At 50.1% G+C, this 17718-nt stretch overlaps 10 protein-coding genes across 10 annotated transcripts; 5 read left to right on the forward strand and 5 right to left on the reverse strand.

The window, feature by feature from the left end:
- Positions 1-1395: 1395 nt before the first annotated feature.
- Positions 1396-3176, forward strand: N7515_003017 (cytochrome P450; the record flags this gene model as incomplete). The annotated part of the gene is made up of 6 exons (XM_056663761.1): positions 1396-1773; positions 1831-1912; positions 1971-2059; positions 2112-2402; positions 2461-2509; positions 2569-3176. The coding sequence occupies 6 exons, from the start codon at positions 1396-1398 to the stop codon at positions 3174-3176; spliced, it is 1497 nt and encodes a 498-aa protein (XP_056525874.1).
- A 629-nt stretch (positions 3177-3805) lies between these two features.
- On the forward strand, positions 3806-4884 carry N7515_003018 (amidohydrolase family protein; the record flags this gene model as incomplete). The annotated part of the gene is made up of 2 exons (XM_056663762.1): positions 3806-4107; positions 4170-4884. 2 exons carry the CDS (start codon positions 3806-3808, stop codon positions 4882-4884), a joined length of 1017 nt encoding a protein of 338 aa, XP_056525875.1.
- Positions 4885-5266: 382 nt separating this feature from the next.
- On the reverse strand, positions 5267-6092 carry N7515_003019 (E3 ubiquitin-protein ligase MARCH; the record flags this gene model as incomplete). Its single annotated transcript, XM_056663763.1, has 2 exons — positions 5267-5410; positions 5463-6092. The coding sequence occupies 2 exons, from the start codon at positions 6090-6092 to the stop codon at positions 5267-5269; spliced, it is 774 nt and encodes a 257-aa protein (XP_056525876.1).
- Positions 6093-6382: 290 nt separating this feature from the next.
- On the forward strand, positions 6383-7461 carry pre8 (proteasome core particle subunit alpha 2; the record flags this gene model as incomplete). Its single annotated transcript, XM_056663764.1, has 5 exons — positions 6383-6426; positions 6482-6501; positions 6550-6600; positions 6659-7255; positions 7343-7461. The coding sequence occupies 5 exons, from the start codon at positions 6383-6385 to the stop codon at positions 7459-7461; spliced, it is 831 nt and encodes a 276-aa protein (XP_056525877.1).
- Positions 7462-8149: 688 nt separating this feature from the next.
- On the forward strand, positions 8150-9130 carry N7515_003021 (uncharacterized protein; the record flags this gene model as incomplete). Its single annotated transcript, XM_056663765.1, has 1 exon — positions 8150-9130. One exon carries the CDS (start codon positions 8150-8152, stop codon positions 9128-9130), a length of 981 nt encoding a protein of 326 aa, XP_056525878.1.
- Positions 9131-9195: 65 nt separating this feature from the next.
- N7515_003022 (uncharacterized protein) lies at positions 9196-10609 on the reverse strand (the record flags this gene model as incomplete). Its single annotated transcript, XM_056663766.1, has 5 exons — positions 9196-9525; positions 9579-10132; positions 10192-10241; positions 10293-10485; positions 10546-10609. 5 exons carry the CDS (start codon positions 10607-10609, stop codon positions 9196-9198), a joined length of 1191 nt encoding a protein of 396 aa, XP_056525879.1.
- Positions 10610-11829: 1220 nt separating this feature from the next.
- On the forward strand, positions 11830-12045 carry N7515_003023 (uncharacterized protein; the record flags this gene model as incomplete). Its single annotated transcript, XM_056663767.1, has 1 exon — positions 11830-12045. The coding sequence occupies one exon, from the start codon at positions 11830-11832 to the stop codon at positions 12043-12045; it is 216 nt and encodes a 71-aa protein (XP_056525880.1).
- A 775-nt stretch (positions 12046-12820) lies between these two features.
- N7515_003024 (golgi SNAP receptor complex member 2 family protein) lies at positions 12821-13696 on the reverse strand (the record flags this gene model as incomplete). The annotated part of the gene is made up of 4 exons (XM_056663768.1): positions 12821-13261; positions 13311-13492; positions 13545-13644; positions 13694-13696. 4 exons carry the CDS (start codon positions 13694-13696, stop codon positions 12821-12823), a joined length of 726 nt encoding a protein of 241 aa, XP_056525881.1.
- A 512-nt stretch (positions 13697-14208) lies between these two features.
- On the reverse strand, positions 14209-14873 carry N7515_003025 (uncharacterized protein; the record flags this gene model as incomplete). Its single annotated transcript, XM_056663769.1, has 4 exons — positions 14209-14242; positions 14299-14715; positions 14771-14772; positions 14823-14873. The coding sequence occupies 4 exons, from the start codon at positions 14871-14873 to the stop codon at positions 14209-14211; spliced, it is 504 nt and encodes a 167-aa protein (XP_056525882.1).
- A 598-nt stretch (positions 14874-15471) lies between these two features.
- N7515_003026 (putative pyruvate dehydrogenase complex, dihydrolipoamide acetyltransferase component) lies at positions 15472-17108 on the reverse strand (the record flags this gene model as incomplete). Its single annotated transcript, XM_056663770.1, has 4 exons — positions 15472-16545; positions 16608-16831; positions 16891-16940; positions 16999-17108. 4 exons carry the CDS (start codon positions 17106-17108, stop codon positions 15472-15474), a joined length of 1458 nt encoding a protein of 485 aa, XP_056525883.1.
- Between the last annotated feature and the right edge of the window lie 610 nt (positions 17109-17718).

Genomic DNA, 17718 nt, shown 5'->3' on the forward strand with positions numbered 1-17718 from the left:
CAATTTACTCGGAAATACGAGCAATTCTCAGCCTCTGCCCAGACGATAAAGAAGAAAGAGGCACTTTTATCCCGACAATACGACACCGTTCCAGTCAAGAAGATATCTCTATGTAAACGGAAGATGAGGACGCAGGGTTTTTGTGTCATCTTCTAGCTTGGCCAGGGTCTCCACAGGTCAGCCCTAGTATTGTGGCGTACTCGACAGCGCTAATCGGCATATCATGGCTGCGCTTATATGCACACTAAAATAAAACCCCGAGCGAAGAAAGATACCTATGATTGTTGGTCTTTGACAAAGCCATTGAACACAAGCAAGCCACATCGGTAAAGTTGGCTCAAAGTTCGTCGAGCCGATGTTCGAATTGTTGGTGACGATGTACTATATGCGGGCAGAAGTACGGAGTACAATTGCGAGTCAATTGGAAAGCTATAGGTACTGAGGATATATGAGACTTGAACCATAGAATATGTGGAAGAAGAATAGATGAATCATTTTAGGATATTGCTCATTGTCGTTCAATGCATACTCGGAAATGTAAGGCGAGATTTCTATCCAGGGTAGGCTGTTTGGCCCCCATACCTGAACCTTGCCATTCTGCACGACTGAGGCTCTATGGCGCTTATGCAAAGTGGAGTACCTTGTAAGAAGGGCATACTACAAGGCATATTACGGGCATCATATGCGAGAGATGTTGGTACCCGTCAGACTTGCAGCTGTACTTTGGTGCATGCATACTTGACCAAACCTAACAGTCAACAGAGAGTCCGAACACGATGCTTGTTCCGATACTGATGGAACGTCGGGTGACTACTGTGATCTACGAAGATAGACGGGGGTATGGGACCTGAAAGGCTTGACTGAATTGAAGAGGGAATAAGCTATCTGCTGAGAGGACCCATGGATGAAGACACCACAATCTGCTAACTAACCCATGCAAATGAGAACTATGCAGTGAGTAGTATAAGAATAACCAAATCGGGAAGATTTAATCAACTAGGAGAAACTAATCAACGGCCCGTCAGTCTCGGCCCATATGGCATGCATGAACGCTAATGCTGACACGAACTGAGACAAAAACCAACAACCAACAGCGGCTCTAAAGTACTAAATCCCAACATCATGACTGTAAGACCAGCTTAGTATTCAAGTAAGTGGGCCGAGGATCCTAGAATGATGTGATATGGGAAGGAACGGCGAATATCCTAACTTTGGCTTTCGAGCATCTCGGCTCAATTCCTCATGTCACCTCAACCAACATGGGCAATTGAGGCCTCCACTTCGAAGAGAAGGACGATCCTGAAGGACAGACATCCCGGGAGGTAAAGAAGTCATCCGGATACTTAACTGCGACCCAAGACCCTGACTTCTTCCGAGGGACACTTTCATCTCACCATGTTGCAAGACGCCTTGGCTCATCTTATACTTGCCCGTCCTGACTCGGTGGCCTTCCGAGAGCTGGGAGGCCTGGCGTCGGTGGTTCTGGTGCTCTTTGCATTGATCTGCACATTATACCTGCCGGTGACACCTCCCTCCAGGAAAGGACAATCCCCTCCCATCCTGCAACTACCAGGATGGAAAGTCACGCAGTCCTTCTTTGAGAAGAGGTTTGATTTTATCCAAACTGGGTTCAGGGCTACCTCATCTTCAATTTGGCAGACTACTCTCTTCAAGAACAATGCCATTGTGCTTTCTACGGATGTAGGTCGAGAAGTCTTCTTCAAGACCAAAGATCTCGCTCTATATGACACATTTTCCATCGTGATTGGCAGGGTAAACTCCCTTCTCAGTGAGCCTGATGTTGCGGATAACTAATCCCTCTTTTCCCAGGGTGCTAGCTTTGATCCTCATACAGTCAGCGGCATAGTCAAGCGAATGGCCTCAATGCAACGGCCTGGTATCCTTCAGAACTGTCAGTCTATGCCTACAAGGCGAGAAGAGATAATCAACTAATGTGCATCCGCCTCTAGTCATCCCGCTATTGCTGTCCGATTGTCAGCGTGCAATGAACTCCTGGGGTAGCGAGCGGAACCTCGACCCTTGCTCTTCCTTTCACCAGGTTCGTAGATCCAAATCTTACCTTTGGAAGATATCACTGAGATTTGTTCTAGATCACTTTCCACTTGATCATGCGCATTGCCTGTGCTGATATTGCCAATGATCCTATACTTTTGTCCCATCTCAAACCACTCTTTGATGGCGTTGATAATCCTGGTAACCCACACTCGACGTGGTTACCATGGCTGCCTGGCCCAGTCTTCTTTCAGAAGATTTTATGTTCAATTCAAACCTATAGATCTGTTCAAAGTGCCATCAAAGCCAGAAAAAGAAGCGGCATCAAAGCAGACGATATGCTACAGCAAATGCTCGACGATGGAGGGAGCACAACTCACATCTTCGGGGTGAGTGATCTTCTGCAGCCCAAGTTCCCGAAATGTTGCTAACTGATCTTCCCCGAAGTTCATGCTTGGGCTATCTTTGGCCGGATCTCGTTCCACCGGAACAATATGTACGTCTGCTATTCATAAGGTTAATACGAGAAGAAACAGCGGTTGACATCTCTTCTAGTGTCATGGGTTATCATGAACCTCGCATCCCATCCGAAATGGTTCCTGGCTGTTGAACAAGAGATTCAAACTCTCATTTCCACCCATGCCTCCTCGTCACCCTCGGTCACTGGGGGAGACCTCACCCAAACGCTGTCTGAGATCCCACTCTCGGCCTGGGAATCACAGACCCCGAACCTTGATATCTGCATACGCGAAACATTGCGCGCCTCTCAGCCATATACGGCGGTGCGCAAGAATACCGGCCCAGACATTACAATCGGGCCATATACGATCCCCTCGGGGTCACTGGTTATGTATCCATTCTCGGACACAGCTCTCAACCCGAACTTTTACCCTGAACCACTCCGGTGGAATCCCTCACGAGCCACTGAACAAGGTACTCCTTCCCTTACCTGGGGGGCGGGCAAGCATGCTTGCAAAGGCCAGCGGCTTGGTACTTTAATGATCAAACTTGTGGTTGCGTGTGCTCTGATGCGATTCAATATTACTATGGTTGATGGTGAGGGAGCAAGAATGAATAACCCACCTACTCCTGATTGGAATGATCAGGCGACTTGTCGGCCAAAGGAGCAATGTGGAATCAAGGTTGTTGCGAAGTCTGAGTAGGATTGCTGCATACTTTTTACGAAGCTGACCACGGGGCATGTCCCTATAGGTATACTTTACCTCATGTTATCAGCTAGTTATATAGCCAAATTTGAGATTATCAAGAGAAGGTATGAAATAGCAAATGCCGTGTTCTGAAAGATTGAAAGGTACGATGTGATTCTCCCGGGCCGACACTGCTGTAGATATTAGCGGTCATTCGAATGTATGGATTCACTAATGTTGACGACCCATAGGTATATGTTGAGATTGGTAAAAAGGAGTTAAAGATTGTAGCTAAACTAACGCGTATATCAAATTTATGTTATCAAATGTTTGGCCGACATAGGTGTTAGCATTCAAGACCAACTCCTAAGATCCGATATAGATCATGGCCGCTATCCCGCGCTCCCCACATCCGACCCGCAACGGCGGACCGCGCGGACCGCGTCTACCCCCGTCACCGTCGCTTCGAGTACAACTTCATCCGACGGTCTTTCCGAATCCGACCTATATACACTGTGACGCAAGGTTACAATGCCTGCAATCCGAGATGCGGGGTCCCCGCATATAGCTATAAATGGGATGGCTGCGACATGACAGCATTCTCAAGCTCTCTCACCATCCCTCCGAAACAACCAAGGTCCAAAATGCTCGGCAAAATCGCACTCGAAGAAGCCTTTGCGCTTCCCCGATTCAAGGAGAAGACAAAATGGTGGGCGGGCATGTTCGCAACCGACACAGACAAGCACACAGCTGAGATCAACGACGTCGGACCAATTCGCCTCGACTTCGCCGAGCGATACGGCGTCGGTCTCCAGATCCTCAGCTACACAGCACCTGGCGTGCAAGACATCTGGGATGCAAAGGATGCGCAGGCACTGGCCGTTGAGATCAATGATTATATTGCGGAGAAGGTGAAAGCGCACCCAGACCGATTCGCCGCTTTTGCGTGAGTGCAACCCAAAATATCCACACCATTATAGCAGAGTACACCCATACTAACACATTCAGCACGCTCTCCATGCATGACCCACAAGAAGCGGCCGCCGAGCTGCGACGCTGTGTAACACAGTACGGGTTCCTCGGAGCACTCGTCAATGACACACAGCGCGCCGGCGCCGACGGCGATGATATGATCTTCTACGATAACGAGAAATGGGACGTCTTCTGGGCGACATGCACCGAGCTCGACGTACCCCTGTATCTCCACCCGCGCAACCCAACGGGAACAATCTACGAAAAACTCTGGGCAGACCGAAAATGGCTCATCGGGCCGCCACTGTCCTTTGCGCACGGCGTCAGTCTTCACGCGCTGGGCATGGTGACCAACGGGGTCTTTGACCGTCACCCAAAGCTGCAGGTGATTCTTGGACATTTGGGGGAGCATATCCCCTTCGATATGTGGCGGATTAACCACTGGTTCGAGGATCGGAAGAAGATGCTCGGGCTGCAGGAGACGTGTAAGCGGACGATTCGGGAGTATTTCGCGGAGAATCTGTGGATTACCACCTCGGGACATTTCTCGACTACCACGCTTAACTTTTGTATGGCGGAGGTTGGCTCGGATCGCATTCTGTTCTCTATTGATTATCCGTTTGAGACGTTTGAGGATGCCTGTGACTGGTTTGATTCGGCCGAGATGTCGAATACCGATCGGTTGAAGATTGGCCGGGAGAATGCGAAGAAGCTGTTCAAGCTTGGGGCTTACAAGGATAGTGAGGCTTGAGGGCCACTTCTTTTATATGGGAGACAGGCAAATGAAATGATATTCTTGTTCGCATTAGTTATGTGTATTTTGTGACAGAATGACAGAATGCATTGATAGAGGAATTTCCCACTGCTCAATCCAAAGACGCTATTGGTTGTAGACTCGAAGAAGTCAGAACGCTTCATGGAATTGAGTGGTGGACTGCCTTCCCCAAGAGGCTGCCTGATTAGTGAAGCAGCGAGTGGCTCGAGTACAAAACGTTCTCAAATCATTCATCTGCTTCTCAGGCAGACCAGACAAGAGTTATCGAAGGCAGTAGTGTTCTTCGCACATTGACTAATCGACGTCTCATGGGGCAGAGGAGGACGGCAACTTAAGTAGTGCGAGTTCATGCTTGGAACTAGTCTGTCTTGACTCCAGAGTGACCTTCACCTGGTGGGACAGCTGGGTCACTCTCATCCCCTGGGAGTGATACGTCCATGACTCGTTCGCCAGCCCTTTCTAAAGTGCGTCTACTCCATGAGCGAACTCCTTTGTAAACAGCCTATCAACTGTTAGCCGCAGTCAAATAGTCATGAAAAGATGATCACACATACCCAAAGGAAAGTCCCAATGCCAACGATAATCATTAGCCAGTTCAACTGGGCGGCCCGATTACGGCTTGAATTGCGACCTGATGCCACAGATCGTAGGTTCCAAGGGAAAGGCGACAGCGCAAATATTGCCTTCAGAAAGGACAAGAGGCCCAAAGATGCCAGTCCCTTGAGGAAGTGTTCCAGCCAGGATGCATCTTCCTCCACCAATTCAGTGTAGACTTCCACAGGGCCCAGGTAAAACTCGATGATGGGGTCAGCAATGAATCCAAGCAGGAATACGGTTAACAAAAGAATGCCGATGGTGAGAGTTAATTGGGCAGTAGTGCTACTGATCCAACTTGCCCAGGTTAGACGCTCGAGACGATACTGGAAGCCACAGGTAGGACATTCCCAGAAGTTTCTTGTCCCATATTTGGGGTCGGCATGGCGCCATGACTGCAGGCAACCCTCGTGGACATAACGCGAGGAGCCTTTGCATTGGCAAGGACTTAACAAACGACCAGATTCCGGATCGGAGGATTCATAAACCACTCGAGGCTTCTGGAGAAATTCTGAAGGTTGAAAAGTGGGCAGCACGGTTTCTAGGCAGATGCGACAGACCCGTGGAGGATAATTCTGCGTGTCTGCCATTGGGTTCTCACATCGAGGTCTGCTCGAGCCTTGACAATCGAAGGCCGAGAGAAGAATTACTGAATCTTGTCTTGAAATATGTCAAAGTAGTAAATGGAAGAAAGAGAAGACAAGAGAAAAGAGGAAAAGCAGAAAAGCCCGAGGTTCGCCAACCCCCCACGGCTAAGCCCGATGGGGTCACCGCCTTTGGTGAGCTCTACCGCGTCAAACGTCACCCATCTCTGCCTACAACACAGCTCCCCTTCGTTTGATCTCTCCATCTCCTCCTTCCTTCCTCTTGACACCGAATTATGGCGGACCGTTACTCATTCTCGTTGACTACATTCTCCCCCAGGTAAGGGTGGCTGGTCCCCGTTGAATTGACACCGCTAACTCGAGCTCTATTACAGCGGAAAGCTGGTGCAAATCGGTAGGGACCATCGTCTTTAGGGTTATGCATCGATACTGATTAAAATAGAATATGCTTTGAATGCAGTCAACCAGGGTGTGACCGCCCTCGGAATCAAAGGTACGCAAACCTCCAGAGCGCTCCCACCTCAGGGCTAAGCTGACCGCTCCCGGTATAGCTACGAACGGCATTGTGCTCGCGACTGAGAAGAAATCATCCTCGCCTCTGATTGATCCTCCCTCTCTGTCCAAGATCTCCTTGATCACACCAGATATCGGCATGGTCTATGCCGGTATGGGTCCCGATTACCGCGTGCTGGTCGATAAGGCCCGCAAGGTCTCACACACAGGCTACAAGCGCATCTACAACGAATACCCACCCACCCGTATATTGGTTCAGGATGTTGCTCGGGTAGTGCAAGAAGCTACGCAATCCGGTGGTGTGCGTCCATACGGTGTGAGTCTGTTGGTTGCAGGTTGGGACGAGGGTATTGAGCCCGAGTCGGAAGAGGCTAAGGAGGGCGACAAGAAGGAGAAGACCTCCGGCAAGACTGGCGGTATCAAGAAGGGTGGTCCCAGTCTCTACCAGGTCGACCCCAGCGGCAGCTACTACCCGTGGAAGGCGACGGCCATTGGTAAACACGCAACGAGTGCCAAGACTTTCCTCGAGAAGCGGTACACTGAAGGGTTGGAGTTGGAAGATGCCATCCACATTGCCTTGTTGACACTCAAGGAGACGATTGAGGGTGAGATGAATGGTGACACAATAGAAATCGGTAAGTCTGGGTCTAGGGCTGTTTTGCGTCCCTTTCCAGCTGCATAGCTACTCTATGATTGTTGGCAATCCACTAACACCATTCTAGGCATTGTTGGCCCGCCAGCTGATCACCTGCTGGGCTTCGAAGGAGTGGAGGGTGCTCAGGGACCACGATTCCGGAAGTTGACCAAGGAGCAGATTGAGGACTACCTGACCAATCTATGAACGAGTACACATGATTCTGTAGACTTGAATGAAATATTTCCTTTTTGTCTGGTCGATTTCGATTTCTAATTATACATCGCGAAGCCAACCATAGACGGCTAACGGCGCACCGCTTTCTTACTTAGTCTCCCTCTCTATTCAAGTGCGTATGTAAATAGCTGTTCCAAATGCTTCAAAAGAAGCAAACGTAGAGTCACCCCCTACTTTTAATTTGATTATATAAAATCACAACATCGAAGGATGCGTAAGATTAATATCAGGCCACTACGGAGTACGGCCGCCAATTTCTTCCGGTGTCGGCCAGTCGGGACGCCATTCAACGGCCTTCGGCTACGATGTCTCGAGGGATGTCCTCAGGCTTCCCCCTATTATTGACCTCAAAGCCTTTCTTCCTTTCTTTTTCCTTTCCTCTTCCCATCTATGCGCACAGGCCAAGCCTTGGTAACCTGCATGATCAGAGGGAGCATTGACACATTCTGGCCAGCCACACCCTGTACGACCAGTCTATATTGACATCCACACCCTCGTTTCCGCCATTTCTTCTTTCGTTTGTTCAAACTCCTTTCATTCCCATCCTGGCCCATTAGAACATGTGGGCATATCAAACAGTGGTGAACGAGACTCCTGCGAGTCCGGTCACTCATTCCACCTTCGAACCTTGAATGAATTTCTGAGTTCTCCCTTGATCATGTCCGACGTTCCCCAGGACGTGCTGGATGGTATATCCGGCACCCTCGCGAAAGAGGGTGACCTGATACAGATGATCCTGCTCACCTTCATCTCACTATCATGCTACAACGTCGCAGAACTGGTCGTGCTCGTGGCAGCGACGTTCCGACGGTGGCGCGGGCTCTACTTCTGGTCCTTGCTCACCACAGGCTGTGTGGGCGTCGTCCCTTACTCAATTGGCTTCCTGATGAAGTTCTTTACCCAGTCCGACTCGGTGCTGTCGGTGACCGTATTGACCATCGGGTGGTGGACAATGGTGACCGGGCAATCGGTCGTGCTGTACTCACGACTGCACCTTGTGCTGCGGGACGAGCGCATTTTGCGACGGGTGCTGCGGCTTATCGTCGCAAACGTTTTTCTTCTGCATGTGCCGACCACGATCTTAACCTATGGGGCGAACATCGTGCGCACCGGCGATGTGGCCTGGGTGAATGGGTACAACGTCATGGAGAAGATTCAGCTGACCGGATTCACGATCCAAGAGAGTCTTCTGTCGACGCTGTATGTGATTGAGACAGTCAAGCTTCTACGTCTTGGGGCGGACGTCTCTTCACGCCCAGATGCACGGGGCATCATGTACCAGTTGATTGGGATCAACTGCGCGATTATCGCAATGGATTTGCTCCTTTTGAGTCTCGAATATGCGGATTTCTATGCCGTGCAGATCACCCTGAAGGGGTTTGTGTACTCGCTCAAACTCAAGCTTGAATTTGCTGTGCTTGGTCGTTTGGTCGATCTTATTCAAGGTTCTAGACACCCTATCTCAATCGCTATTGCCGATACGTTCCCGCTCTCTTCGATGCAGAGACCGCCTGAAACGCCTGACCAGACTGAGGATACGCGTTATGAGCAAGCTGAGCCAAAGGATTTTTTGGCTCCACCTGACGGAGACCGGGTTGTTCAAAGGGGGATCCTTGTGGAGTCTGACAGGGCGGGATGAACATGGCTGTGTACAGTAATGATTATGTCTTATTGCTTGTAAATTGCGCTAAATGATATATGACTTCATCGTTGATTCGTGTTCAGTGTTGCCTCGCCTGTCCAGGGAGTTTCTTCTTCCCCTGAATCTTCATCCTCGTCCTGGCTATCAGCCACCTCGTCCATCTTCCGCTTCCTATTTGATGTTGGCAGAGGCTTTTCCGGGGGGACCAGCTTGGGCGATGGTAGTTTCGGAGACTCCACTTCAGGAGTGGGTGGCGCCGAGGACAATAGAGAGGATATAGGCGAGGGAGTCGGCGTTGGAGGATCATAGTACTCAAAGTCAGGGGACTTGGGCGGTGGGGTCACAGGATCAGATGATAGGAACTCCTTTCTCTCGGTTTCATAGAGTCCATCCTAGGCAAGTTAGAGGCAGGGTTTGCATACAAAAAGACAAGACATAGACATACCGATTCAACACAAAATGCAATGCTCAGGTCCTCCTCTTGTTCTGTTAATGGTTTACCCGCGCGCTTCTCAACGTCTGCACATCGCTCATCAGGTAGATCACGATATACGGCAATGCGGGTCTGCACGCAGGCCTCCCACGCGCTTCCCGATAGAAGCGGCTGCAAAGTCGCATGGGGTTCGCCCTGGAGCTTTGTGTGGGATTGATTGATAGCCAGCACAGCGATGTTTCTCGCAGCGAGTCTGGCTAGGTGCGTAGCTAACTCGCTAGCAATATTCCACCTGCGACTGAGCAGCCATTGCAGATGTGCTTTATCGGCTATCTTGCCCTCGGCGAACTGATCCTTGAGCTCTATCGAGCTGGGGAAATAAGCCGGGAATAGACCCGACACCGAGTCGACAACTAGCAGATTTGTTTCTGGGGGTGGAAAGCCTTTCGGTGGACGAGCAAGCAGGGCTACAAGATGTGCCAGCGTATGAGCCCGAAAATAGATGAAATCATCGACGTTTAAGGACATCTCCTCGAGTCGGGGACTGGGTAAGGGGCAGTCCGTATCTAACGGTGTGAGTACAGTAATTCAGGGTAGCTGGTTGGGGAATTGGCAGGGGACATACCAATCCAGACCACCTTGCCATCGCGCAGTGCATTGCGGGCGATGCTCAGCCTATAACTCGGTCAGATTGGATTGGAGCGGGGTGATTAAAGGGGCACTCACGCCAGCGAGGTCTTTCCGGTTCCTGGGGGCCCAAATACTTCTGTAATATGTCCACGCAGAATTCCGCCTTGATTGGGCTGCTCCGGGAGGTCATTCAAATTCTTGTCCAGACGCGGCAGACCCGTCGGGATTGGGTCACGGGAGGCGGCAGACGCGTTCAAGGACTGTGATGCTGAGATTGGAACCACAGGTGCTGGGTTGTAGATTTAATACTTGATATTCTTATTCATTGAGCAACAGAAAAACTACTCACGCGCGTCTTCGGCATCAAACCCCTCCAGACCGTCCAGACCGAGAAGGTCCATGCTGATGCTCATGGCGGGCGCATCAGGATGGCTGGCCAAGCCAGTTAAGAAGAGAAAGAAAAGTTAGATCAGATGGCAAACGATGTAAGTATTCTCATCCTATGAATGCCATACTTAAGAGCATAAGTCCCGCATATAAGTAGATGATGAGAATTTTTCCGTCCTCATGATCTCGATCCCGAGTCTACTGTCTATGGATTACTGTATCGAGGTTAGTGTTACCTTTTGGGTTTAGCGCCCTATGCTGTCTAGTAGTTACCAGACTCTACTCTTCGATAATCATATCTTGCCATCGTCATGTCCTTAGGCAGAGGCTAAAGAATCACATGTCCTTATCAAATATCATAAGCTAAATGAAGCAGATTAGACCGCCAGTCTGCCTCGGTGCCTAAGGCGTAGCATCGCTTGAAGGCTTCTCCCAGATTCCTCTCCTTCCCTATTTCTCTACTAGGTAGGAGCACCTTACCTCTCTTTCAATTATTCCCTTACCTCCCCTCTCTCTTGTCTCTGCTTTCTCCTTCCTTCATCGTCACTGGCACTGTGTGACGATCACCTCTAACCTAACGTTATCCAATTGGTTAAGTAAAAATGACTTATTAGTCTTTGGAAGCCTTCCAAGTTACCTAACATTTACTAAGACTATAATTTCGGACGCCAAAAATGTCAGCACTTTCTGATCACGTCGATACCATTCGGAAACGCCCAAGTGAGCTAGGAAGCGAGGTGAATGGCCCAGTTGCCTATACATCGTCTCATGTTTGGGCCGTTGGCTACTCCGACACAAATCATCTCACTCGTCCACAACTTCGAGACCTAGTATTCCTGGACTAGCACTCCCCAGAACAAGAAAGCACCCAGATCTCACAAGAGAGCCTTGTTATTACGCGATATGGGACTGGACGAGTCGATTGACCCGGTAGGGTCCTCGCGCGTCCGAGGCGTGTCTTCTTCAAGGAGGCCGACGAGTCATGGGCCCCTACGCAACCTATTCCAGGTCGCGATGCAAAATGGCCGACCGTCGTGGTCGAAGTGAGAGTATCGGAGTCATATCGAAAGCTGCGGGCAGATGCGGAATGGTGGCTCACGAACTCGAAGGGCCATGTGAAGCTTGGCATCATCGTGCCCGTCTATCGACCGAAAGACATCGATCATGAGTTGAGACTGTTTCTTTTTAGATAAGGTGGTTAGCTCCTTGCGACACCAGCGGCCCCGTTACGTCTCAACTCTCAACTATGGCAGTCTATTACGACATCTCGCCGCGGCGCACAGATTACCACCAGCCCAGCAGTACCCTTGACATCGAGTTTGAGGACTTGTTTTGTCGCCAACCAGTCCCGCCTGAACACAACATTCTTGAACTATCACCTGATCGGTTGGGACGTATCTCAAGCCGCGTCTGGACGGAGGGAGGTCTATATGTCAGGCTTGTCAAGTTGCTGGATGGTTAAGTTCGTCAGGGAAAGCAGGGGCTTGTTTCAATGACCAGTGAGTTGAAAGTGATCGTCTATAAAAACAAAATCGCTGTATCTGAATGATGCACTAATGTTTGCAACTTCTACTCTAGCTTTCTTCTAATCTCGCAGAACCGACATGCGCTCTTCCTAACGTTCGTACCTTTTGTGCAAGAGTATGAACATCATCTCAAGAACGGAGGCAACGCTGGTGGATTTCTAGTTATGAACACTTTCGGTCCATTTGACACTACAAAGTCGAATGAGATGGCAGAGTTTGGTATAATAATTGCTGCCGCCGTCCAGATCGCAAGTTCAGCCATTCAGATGTTTAGTCCGCACATTATGGGTTAGATGAGATGTTCTTGTAATAGAGAACGCTTGTATCTCATCAGTTGTATTGTGAACGATCTGCGAAATGAACTCCGAATTTGTTCCATTTGATCTTATAATGCGTCTCCCTAGGTTGTCAAGAAGTCTTCTTGATACTACTTACGCCAGCGAATGGGCTAGATATGGCCGCATCCAGCACGAATACAATAGGAATATGTATAATTGAATAACTACCTAGTCAAGACTAGACATTCTCGAATAAATATAGACGATTGGCAAGCCTAAACATCCCCAAAGACCAAAGACCAACGCCGGCGCTGATGAATACAAGATACAAGACCTGAACCTACATGGTACCTGATAGGTGAAAAAAGAAAAAGCCCTCAAAACTCTCCCAACAATACCTGCAAGGCACCCAAAACCACAGAGATGACCCTGGTCACCGCAAAAAGTGCAGTACAAGCCAGCAGAACAAGAAGAAAACCACCACTCCACCCCAGAATATCCACTTGTCCTGGCGCGCCCGTCGCTCCACCATTCGGATGGTATCGCCACTTATACCGAGAGTGTTGGCGACGCTGTATAGTCGCCTCTGGGTACCCTTGAGTACTTCACGCTGCTGTCCAAGATCGGAGAGGACAGCTCTTCCTCGGTCTAGGAACTCGTCCAATTGTGTGTGTGTATTGGCAAAGAAGCTCTGCTCACGGAGCGCATGGGTTTCGCGATTGTAGTCCGCTGGGCTTGCGCCAAAGCTGAGGCCTGAGGATGAGGGTGCAAAAGCTGAAGTCTGTGGGAGGGAGGATTGCGCATAGGGATTTTCGGGAGTCGCTGCATGATGTGGCCGACGGCCTAGAAGTTCATTGCGGTTGGTTACCGATTGCTAGATTGAGTCAGTACTAGCGCACGATGGAAGAATAGTCGAATCATACGGCATCCTCGCGCTCTTTGCGCAGTCGATCAAATTGCGTTCGATACTCTGTAAGCTCAGTTCGGAAGTTCTTGACGCGGTCGAAAGCTTTTTGTTGTTTCTCGGGAATCAGCTCCTTCTTGGAAAGTTCTGAATAGTCATCGACGGTACGGGACAACGATGCCAAGGAAGCTGCAAGCTGGCCTAGAAGGTTGAAGTCAATATGGGTTGCAACTAGTCGGAAGTAGGAGCGCACCTTGTAATGCTGGAGAGGAGGTGGCCGGGGACTGTGAGAAGGTGTCCAAATCACGGCGAATGGAGGATGATTGCTTCAAGGCAGAGTTGAAGAGTGAGTTCTGTTTATGTCAGTCATGGAACTTGAGAACAGGACGAACTACAACATACCATGTTGTCGATGCGGCGCAATGTCCGTATGGATGGGCTTGAATTTCGAGGCGTATTTTTGGGGAGTATGAAGCACTAGGACTGCCGGCAGGAATGTAAAGTGATAGCAAAGATCCCGAGCTAGCGACTTTTCTTTCCCCACAAACACAAAGTGGTCGACTGATCCAACTGAAGGCCAGATGGTCTTGTTTGGGTCCATTCTGACGTAATTCACCGCCTTCAGGTACAATGCGGACAGCTGCAGGTTTCGGACTAGTTTTATGATTTTATCTATGTACACGGTAGTTATGCTAGGTGTGCATATTCTATAGCGTCCTTGATCGCTACAAAGTACAAAACATCGAGGTAGCGATCACGTTGTACAACTGTTAATCGATGGGAAATGATCTCGTCGTTAGGGTAAGACTCCATCTTCGCCAAATTAACACAATGTAGAACCATAAAATAGCTGGGATTGGTATATCAAATGAAAAAGCAATCAGGCAACGCCGGACAAGACATGAAACATGGCACATCTATTTCGGGGGGAACTTGTTCTGCAGGAACCATCTAGACTTCGCATTAGTATCGCGGTTACTCGATTCGAAGATAATTGCAACACTCACTTGCTGACAAAGTAGTCCACAGCACCAAAGACACCAACGGCACCAGCAGACAGGCCGACCAGCTCCCAGGAGAGGTTGCCCCGTGCGTGTTGCTTGTAGGCACCGAAGCCGAGGCCTGCGCCAATCACAGTCGCGATGGCGGCGTTAGCCAGGAAGACAGGGTTGCTGCTGTTTTCACAGATACCGCTGCTCTTCTTGGACTTGGAAGCCTTGGCCCTCTTCTGTTCCTCTTCTTCGCGCTTGCGTTTCTCCTTCTCCTCGGCTTCGCGCTCTATGCGCTCGGCCTGGGTTGTGGTCTGAACGTCTTGCTCAAGGAACTCGGGTTCCACTGTTTGCACGTGGGGTCCATCAACATCGATCAACGAGGCTGTGCTTTCGGATTCATCGTGGTAGACTCCACCCATAGGGGGGGCACGGCTGAAGCAATTGTTAGTTAAGTATGGGATAATTGACTAGATGCTAGTAGACTCACGCCTGTCGTCTGTTAGTGCTGCAATTCGGATTTAGGAGCTTGAACCACTTACTTCCTCGGGCGATTGCTTGGGGCCCTTTGCGGCTGCGTCGGCGTAAGACATAATGTGGCGAGTGAGATTATTAGGGAAGGTTTCTGGAATTCGTCGTCAACACCTGGAATTCTCCACAAATCTTTAAAGGAGGTAAATAGAGGACTTACCAGAAACGTGATGGATAAGTGAAGGAGGGGGAGCGGGAACCTTGGAAGGTTTTATAAGAAAGCTGGGGAGTGACATCACGTCATTGACATGGGCCCACTGCCAGGGTTCCAGGTCATTCGCGCCTCGACCGTGATCCTACTGTGTATATCGTTATGCTTATCTTGTACACAGCATAATAACATTATCTAGCCCTATGAATATTGTACTTAAATCAGTGATAAGAATGAAAAAACGGTCTGGTTTGGCATTGCTTTAGGATCCAAAAACCTCATTCTACACTCAGCCACCTACGTTATCATGTGGCTATCACTGAACTAGCTCCGGAACACCAGATGGAAAAAAGACCTTAGATAAGTCAGAGAAAAGAAATATTCATTGAGAGGATTCAAAGCTGCTAAATAGTTCAAAAGACAAAAGGGACCTATGTAATGGTCTAATGCGAGAGGCAAGGTGTTTTAATACAGATTACAAAGGGGTCGGACAAGAAAACTTCCGCTGTCTACAGCAGAAGCTCCAGAGGGTTCTCAACCACCTTCTTCAGCTCCTTGATCCATTCACCACCGACAGCACCGTCAACCACCTTGTGGTCGAAGCTACCAGTCACGATGATCTGGTCATCCCACTCGGTAATGGTGCCCTCCTCGGTCTCGACAGGGACAGCGACCTTGCGGGTGGTGCCAACAGCCAGGATACCGGCCTGCGGGGGGTTGATGACGGCGGTGAAGCGCTCGACAGCGGGGTTCATGCCCATGTTCGAGATGGTGAAGGAGCCACCCTGGTACTCCTCGGGCTTGAGCTTGTTCTCGCGAGCACGCTTGCCGAGATCCTTGATCTGCTTGGAGATGCTCTGGAGGCCGAGACCCTGGACGTTCTTGACGACGGGAGTGATCAGGCCAGACGGGGTGGAGACAGCGACGCTGATGTCGGCAGTGTGGTGCTGACGGATCACGGCCTGGCCATTCTCCTCGCGCCAGCTGGAGTTAACCTGGGGCACCTTCAGGAGGGCAACGGCACAAGCCTTAACCAAGAAATCGTTGACAGAAAGCTTGTACTGACCCTCAGCAGAAGCGTTCAGGGCCTGGCGGAGCTTCAGAAGCTTGGTAACCGAGAGAGTGGTGGAGACGAAGTAGTGGGGGTTCTCGGCCATGGACTGCTTGAGACGGTTGGCGATGGTCTTGCGCATCGAGCTGACGGCAATATCCTCGTAAGCAGACTCGGTGGCGACACCAGTGGCAGCAGGCTTGGCCTTCTCAATGTCCTCCTTTGTGATAACGCCACCACGACCAGTACCCTTCAGACCCTTGATGGACACTCCCTTCTCGAGGGCCAAGATCTTGGCAGCGGGGCTGATAGAGGGCTCACGGTCAAGGCTGGGCTGGAGCTTCTCGTCCGAAGTCTCGGGCTCCTGTGCGGCGGGTGCCTCCTCAGCCGGGGCAGGGGTGGAAGGCTCAGAGCTCTTGGGCTCCTCCTTCTTCTCAGCGGGGGCGGCCTTCTTGTCACCACCGGCATCTTCCAGGGTGAAAGACTCGAAGGCGGAGACATCGGCACCCTCCTCAACAAGGACAGCAATGGGCTGCAAGGAATTCAGTCAGATCGATTCTCTTGAAAAAAAAAAAGTTAGGAAACTGTGCTTACCGAACCAACAGCGACATCCTTCTCACCGCTCTCCTTCAGAACCTTAGCCAGGATACCTTCGTCCTGGAACTCAAAGTCCATCTGTGCCTTATCGGTCTCGATCTCGACCAAGACATCACCGGGCTGGAGACCATCTCCGGCGTTCTTCTGCCACGCACCAATGTTTCCTGCAGTCATGGTCGGCGAAAGAGCCGGCATGCTGATAATTGTGTGAGGGGGGAAAGCTGTGAATAGATATATCAGTATCGAGGCGGAAACCACTAGGGGAGAGCAATTGCCATACACTTGGAGGCATAGAAGCGAGAAAGGGCAGAGAGTGCAGGCACTTGATTCCTGGAAGAAGTATCATTAGTATCAACCCAGAATCACAATCGATCTCAGAAGAACATACTGGATGACCTCCTGGAGCTTGGAAGAGACCTGCGGCCGGCGCATAGCAGCAGCGCCTCTGGACATGAACATGGCGCCCGGGGTGCGCATCCGAATAGCTGACGCAACCATGGTTCCTGAGTTGTGTTTGTATAGTGAAATGAAAGAATTAAAGACCCCTTTCCGCTGGAATGATAAAGATTATAAGAGGCCGGCACGAGAGAAAGGTCGAGGCAGAGAATGGATAAGGTTGGGGTGGAAGGAGTTGTCTCTAAACCACGAACTTTTCTGTTGAGCTACCTATGGCTCCCGGTGAGAGGAGCGGCAGCGGCCTCTTCCGACAAAGTCACGTGCTAGGCTTTTCCGTCTCGATCTGGGCGCAAATTCCTTTCACCGCCTTGGATGAGCAGACAAATATGTCTTCAGTCTTCAGAATAAGTAGGGTACAAGCAACCTCTTATTCAAAGGCTTGAGCTACATATGAGTCTATGACCAGTCATGCCAGACTCCCTACATACATCTCCAACAAATAAGTAACTAGTTAGTTAGTTAGTTAGTACAATGTTAAATATTACATAATGCAAAATCAACAAAAATGTCTCAAAATCCGCATTCGACCAATTAATTTTCTGCCGGACAAAAACCGGCGACCAGCATCTAGCTTGAAACCGCCCGGGGGCTATGTAGATGAGGTAAGCCTGCATTAGTCCCGATTTGGAGAAGACACGCAGCCCCCGTCCTT

The sequence above is a fragment of the Penicillium bovifimosum genome, assembly GCF_028826915.1.
Source record: "Penicillium bovifimosum strain IBT 22155 chromosome Unknown utg000002l_segment0_segment0, whole genome shotgun sequence".
In the NCBI taxonomy this organism is placed as follows: domain Eukaryota; kingdom Fungi; phylum Ascomycota; class Eurotiomycetes; order Eurotiales; family Aspergillaceae; genus Penicillium; species Penicillium bovifimosum.